The sequence below is a fragment of the Atta colombica genome, unplaced genomic scaffold (genome assembly GCF_001594045.1).
Source record: "Atta colombica isolate Treedump-2 unplaced genomic scaffold, Acol1.0 scaffold200, whole genome shotgun sequence".
Lineage (NCBI taxonomy): Eukaryota > Metazoa > Arthropoda > Insecta > Hymenoptera > Formicidae > Atta > Atta colombica.
This window is the reverse complement of record NW_017259295.1, coordinates 333,067-339,603: the sequence shown is the minus strand read 5'-3', so window position 1 is coordinate 339,603 and position 6,537 is coordinate 333,067. Positions and strand designations below refer to the sequence as shown.

Genomic DNA, 6,537 nt, shown 5'->3' with positions numbered 1-6,537 from the left:
TATATATAATATATTAGGTGTGGGAAAAAGTTCGTGGCGTTTTTTCCGTTAGATGGCATTTAAAAAACGCCACGAACTTTTTCTCATACCTAAATATAATTTCTTTTTGCGCACCAATTACCGCACTGTATTGATGCTGTCATTATCCGATATACACATATTAAATTTTATTTGATGTCATCTTTCGGAAGGTAATGGTAAACCGAAAGAAATCTTTGCCATAATAACTTCCCTGATGAAAATAAAAATCGGAGTGTAAGTCGAATGTATAATGGAAGAGTAATAAACAAAGCTTTATCACATTCGTAAACGCTTCTTTTACATTCCATTATTTCAATTTTCGTCTCCTAGAATTAAATAGAACCTTTAACGCTGGATCTAAATCGGCTATATCAAAAGTTTTCAGCAAAAATATCTCAATGATTTATCATTGCCTTTCGAGAGGTGACAATCAAATAAAATCTGATATATATGTCTGGATGAATTTGATCTAGATTTGACACATGCAGCCATGCAAATCTCTATGTAACTAATATCCTTACAAGACTTTATATATATGTGTGTGTGTGCGTGTGTGTGCGTGCGTGCGTGTGTGTGTGTGTGTGTGTGTGTGTGTGTGTGTGTGTATGTGTTATTAATGAAAAATAATTCTGTTTTCACGATGAAAAATAAAGCGTTAGATACATAAGATTTTTAGGCATTTATATACAAATCATTATCGTTCGTGTTTACTCCGAGCAGTAGAGTGCATACAAAGATACTGTTCTTTTTTCCGATGAGTACAAAGTGCGCTAGATTAGAAATGTGTGATTAAACATATTTTAATATTCTTTTTGAATATATGTTTTTTGTAATTTTGTATTAGTTTTATGAAAATAGAAATGAATCTTATTAATTGATTGTGATTGATAAACTTTCTAATGATTACAATATATCTTAACATAATATATATTTTTATATTTTTTTAAAAATATTTTTTAATATGCATAATTTTATAATTAACTTTTTTCAAGATATTTTTTTTCCGTTTTTATAAAATGATTTTTTAAAACATCGATTTTTTTCTACTAAATTTAAATAAATTTTTCTTCCTCTGTAATAATTTTATAATCTTTTATATTTTGCTTATATTACTTTTATATTATACTGAAAATAAAAATTTGACAACTTTTTTTTATATGTTAAAAATAACTTTTAAACGTATACATTTTTTAATGTATAAACAAATTTTTTAATAAAATGATGTCTTTTAAAGTGTCTTTTAAAGAAATTTTTTTTTAAATTAAAAAATTTTTATATGGATTAAAGAATTTAAAAAAAGAAAAATAATACAATGGAAAGAATTAAATTCGGAAAATTCCATATATATTTTCTATATTATGTTTATTAGCAGACGCGGTAGCGTCTCCCGTTAAGTATATTTTTGTAATACATTATGAATAAAGGGGATAATATTATGTCATGAAAGAAATGCTATCCTTTACAAGAAGGAACTCGTTTATGTAATTAAAATTTTTTGTTTAAACAAATTGATGTTATAAAAAATATATTTTTTCTGGATTATGTTTATGATAATAATAAGATCGGAAATACTTGTATTTTTTTATCACACGTTCTGATAATTATAATTGTATTGTAGTATACGATACATTAACATTTTTGTTTTTCTTTCGCAAGTGCTCTTTTTCCTGAGATCCGAAACTTACGTATTGATCTTTTTTTAGAGACAAATATTAAACAAATACAAAATATTTCTTGTCTCTAAAGTTTTTTTAAAAAAGTACATTTCCTTGTTGTAAATAAGAGACAATATTGAAACGTATTTGACAACATATTCGATAACACTTGTACATCAGTTATATCATTCAGATTAATCTCTGTTTTAATTAAAAAAGTTGAGTAATGTCACATTATCATTCGTTATCATAAGATATTCTGGATATAAAAATGACATGATAGTAATAGCATCGAAACAATCGTTTCTTGAACGTAATCGATTAAAAGAAAAAAATGAAGACCGTTATTTTCATCTTGGCATTACTATGTACAGTTTATGTGAGTTCAATAAATATATAATATCATATTTAAGAAGAGAAAAATCTAAATCACTCTAAATAAAATAAATATTTAGAAAAGAATATAATAGATTTTTTCATTTTTTTGACCAGAGTCTCTAATATTTTCTTGAAAGATTGAAAGTTATATCTATTATTTTATAATATCAATTTTTAAATAATTTTTATAATAAAAAGTATAAGAAAATAATTTTGTTTCGTTTTTCTTTAGAAAAATCATGCGTATCTGCGAGAAATATATATATATAGAATCTCCGTTTTTATATTTTATATTTTAATAACAAAGCTTTCATATGTATTTTTTAAGGCATTGGAACAAAAGGAGACAAATTCTTCGCTCAGTCTTGAGCGATTAGTGGATGTAGAAAAGGCAGCCACCCAAACTATACTGTACGGTCTATTATTTTTCGAAGAGCGAATGTCGCAGAATTTAGAAGTGCACCTTGAAAAAATAAAAAAAAACGCTTTAGATGATATTACCAATACTATTAACAGAGCACTAGAAAATGTCAATGTGAATATTATTCATTTTTATCATATATTTAATAAAGAAAGACAAGTATATGGATTGTACAAGAAATATTTAATATTATAATTACATTTGAAGTCAGCATTACAGTAATTTTTTAAATAGATTATGAGAGATGTATTTACATAAAATATATACAAATGCTTTTTTAGCTGTCCATTCATAATGGAGAAGAAGAGGGTAAAAATGTAGACAAGTGTTACTATTATGCGAAGAATAATCTAGAATCGAAAAGGATAAATGCGGTTGCTGGATTGGATATGTGCATCCAAAAGGGTCGCATGGCCATGGAAGACCCATTAGCAAACGTAATCAGCAGTATTCAGGTAATCAATTTATGAAAATGATAAAATTTTATTATACGTTAATTTATTAGAATATTATTACAATATCCCTAGCGAAAAAAAATTTTTAAAAACTACATAGATTGAGACAAGATCTTAGAAATTCTTAATTTTTCGTAGTATATATTCGCAGTGAGATATAGAGTGGCGTTGTTTGAGGGCGGAGGATCTCTAAGTTTTTCAAAAAAATAAAAAAATAAAAAAAAACGCCGCTCTGCGTCCTACTACGAATACATATGAAAAACTAATAATTTCTTTTGTCTCAATCTATGTAGTTTTTCGTAAATCTTTTCCGTCAGGGATAGAAATCTTCTCTTTCATTGTAATCACAATTTTGAAAATGTTTATATAGTAATCTCTTTTTAATTTACTGATGTTATCAAAAAATTGCATTTAAATATAACTTCCTTATTAAAACATATAGGATCTATACGTTTTGCGAATTTATAATTTCTATGTAACTATATCTTTCATTACAAATAAAGGAGTATTGCAATTTATAACGCTTTAATTTTAAAATTATCTTTCAAGGCGGCGAAAAAATTACTAAGTGATTTGAACGATATCATACCAAATTGTGATTCTACAAGCTTCCTTAGAAAGCAAGCTTGTGTCTTGAAAAACCTTTCCTTAACCAAAGAATCACTGAAAAGTGTCACTAAGAATTCTGGGGAGACGGTACTTACCGCAACAGGCAAATACATGAAAACACTTGTAAAAGTGAAAAGTTGCATCATAAAGAATAATGCTGAGACTCACACTTTCAGCATGAATATCGTTAGTTATACTAATCATTGCATAAGAATTGCATAGCCATAGAATCATCTACTTTCTCGAAAGATTCAAATTTTAAAAAAAGATTAAATTTAATGTGAGCCTATACAATTCATTTTCAATTGATTCTTCATTTTTTAATTTATTTTATTTTTAATTAAAAGCATTGATCAAACTAAAGGTATCAATTGCCTTTACATCTTTTGTCTTTAAAATAGACAATGTTTTTTGTTCGAATAAAAAAATATCTCTCTATTTTTAGCGCTATGTGCTTTTTCCTTATAAATATGTCATATAATTGGATTAAACGATTTTTATATTCACAAGCGAAACAAATGTCGCTTCAGATAACTGTATAGTATAAAAATATTAAAAATAAAAATTATGATTATACCAAAAGATTTATATTCGATTAGTTTAATCTTCGTAAACGTATTGATTGATAGCAATATATTTATTGCATAAGGATAATGGTAGTAATGGGAACAGTAACAGCAACAACAGCGATAGCAGCAGCAATAATAACAATAGTATTATTTATAATTATATTTATCATTAACATACTTCGATAGAATTATACATATTATTAATTATAATCGCCACGGTCATGATTATCTTCACTTATATACACGTGCATACGTATATATGCGTAAATCCATGAAAGCACACTTGACAATGCGAATATTTTGCACTATCATATATACAGAGCGTCTCAGAAATCGCGCACCTTCTTTTATTGATTCCTCGACAAGTTTAGAATCAACTTTTCCGTAATGAAAATTGGACTTCACCTTTTACATCTATTATACTGCACACATATCAAACATCTTGACAATCGCATCTAAATATTACAAATTTTAGATTTTTATTCATGCATCTTGATTCCTTTTTCAAGAGCCTTTTAATTATTAATCGTTCAGCAAAGGCTCGATACAGCTAATCATCATTATTCGGCATCAAGTATCTAGAAGAAGTGCACGATTATTGGGACACCTTGCGTATGCATATATTTCATACGTTAAATTTGTATTTCATAAGAATATCATATATACACAGGGTGGCCCAGAAATAATGGGTATAAACAATTGAATTCGATTGTTTCTTGGTAAAGACTCAAGTAGGTTTTCATTAGGTGTATAAAATCAATTATTGGAGATTTTACCGGGGAGATTCGCATGAAAATAATTTAATGCATCGACAGAATCAGTGCGCCCGCTGTTGGCTACATATAATCGTTAAGCGAACGTACATTGGAACAAAGGGAGGGGATTATATATTAAAGCCCCTGGCGAAGTCGAAGTTTTACTAAATTTAATTATAAACCGAAAATTGAGTAAAAGTAACCGAGGATTAACAAAATTACTTGAGACTTGAGTGGCAATTATTGGTACCGCGATGCATAATACTATCGTATTACATTGCGTACTACTGCAGAAAAGCATGCTTACCTTGTACTTTCTATCTTTCTAGGAAATTGAATCTTAAAACATTTAAACATATCTTAATAGGCGCACAATCATTTCTTTTTACTACAAAAATCTGAAATACAACATTAATGTAAATATTCTTTGTATTTCGTACGAACTATGTGAAAGCTCGCTCCCTCTATCGAAATAAATATCACACGCCGTTTAATTACTGTTCTAATAAGGACTATAGTAGAATTAAAATATTACAAGCGCATACTTATTGATATGGCTATCAGGATATAAAGATTCATTTTTATAACGTTAAATTTTCCTAAGTGGATTATATATGCTGTCTTATTTACAAAATACAGTCTGCGTAGAACTGTTCGATAGACCATACAATTGACGATTAGCTCACCGCGCACTTGGGATCCTACTGTTTTATATACAGTAAAAAATCTTAAAAATCGATGTGCATCGCGGTACAAGAAGAGGAATCTCGTTTCTCATTTTGCAACGTTTGAAAATTGCAAAAGTATCTTATGTAAAACGCATTACAGATGACACGTCCAACGAAGGAGAAATTTTTCTAACAATAAGTCATATCTGTAACAAATTCTCTTCTTTTTCTTTCTAAATCGAGATGGCCATATAAACATCCCTAAGTTTAAAATAATTGTTTATACGAACAAAGTAACATGTTTAGCATTATACATATATATACGTGCGTAACAAGCCAAAATTTTCATAATATAATTTTATATTTCAATATTTATATATATGTATATATATATATATAAAACAATTGAAAATTTTTCCGAGTAGAAAACAAAGATTTGAGGAGTTGCCATGCCATTCGCGTGAATCTCGAACTCGTTAAAACATCTTACGAGACACTACAAAGTATCTTAGTAACTTTATTGTAACTTTATCTTATTTTCGTTCTATTTCGTACGAACCATTTTTACTGACAGCAAATATTCGATTCTGTCTAAGTATAATAAGCTATATGCACTAGAGTTTCTCTGTAAATGCAATTGTACTTAACAAATTATGAGCAAATTCTTTTATTATAATTTACTAACAGTATACTGCTATCTGTGTTCCCGACCCATATATTATCCTCTCTGGTGCAACAACGACTCCTATATTGTTTGAAAACCTCGAGCTATTACTCTTTCAGTGAAAATTAATCGACAACAAATCGAGATAAAAAAATAGAGAAAAAAATAGAGTTCATATGTTTCGCCATACCCGATAAGAGAGCATATTATAATTACAATACTTAAAAACGAGATGCGAATCCTTGACTTAAAGAATAACAGAGGACTTATATATGACAAGTCAAGTCCAGGGAGTACATAATTCAAGATTGCGATATTTCAGAGGTCAGAAAGTCGGATAAA

General features: G+C 28.1%; 1 protein-coding gene and 1 long non-coding RNA gene across 2 annotated transcripts; one reads left to right on the top strand and one right to left on the bottom strand.

Annotated features, from left to right (window-relative positions):
* The first annotated feature begins 1,983 nt into the window (after window positions 1-1,983).
* On the top strand, window positions 1,984-3,761 carry LOC108687145. The gene is made up of 4 exons (XM_018192767.1): window positions 1,984-2,055; window positions 2,383-2,589; window positions 2,757-2,930; window positions 3,480-3,761. The coding sequence occupies exons 1-4, from the start codon at window positions 2,011-2,013 to the stop codon at window positions 3,759-3,761; spliced, it is 708 nt and encodes a 235-aa protein (XP_018048256.1). The 5' UTR covers window positions 1,984-2,010.
* A 492-nt stretch (window positions 3,762-4,253) lies between these two features.
* On the bottom strand, window positions 4,254-5,863 carry LOC108687146. The gene is made up of 2 exons (XR_001931739.1): window positions 5,171-5,863; window positions 4,254-4,686 (listed from the first exon to the last, which is right to left on the bottom strand). It is a non-coding gene; the product is annotated as an uncharacterized LOC108687146 (long non-coding RNA).
* Between the last annotated feature and the right edge of the window lie 674 nt (window positions 5,864-6,537).

What these genes read in the sequence shown, in the direction of transcription:
- LOC108687145 (XM_018192767.1), top strand. Translation starts at nt 2,011, where the DNA reads ATGAAGACCGTTATTTTCATCTTGGCATTACTATGTACAGTTTAT. An exon ending in GAGCACTAGAAAATGTCAAT is followed by an intron (nt 2,590 to 2,756) that starts GTGAATATTATT and finishes ATGCTTTTTTAG; the next exon opens with CTGTCCATTCATAATGGAGA. An exon ending in ACGTAATCAGCAGTATTCAG is followed by an intron (nt 2,931 to 3,479) that starts GTAATCAATTTA and finishes TTATCTTTCAAG; the next exon opens with GCGGCGAAAAAATTACTAAG.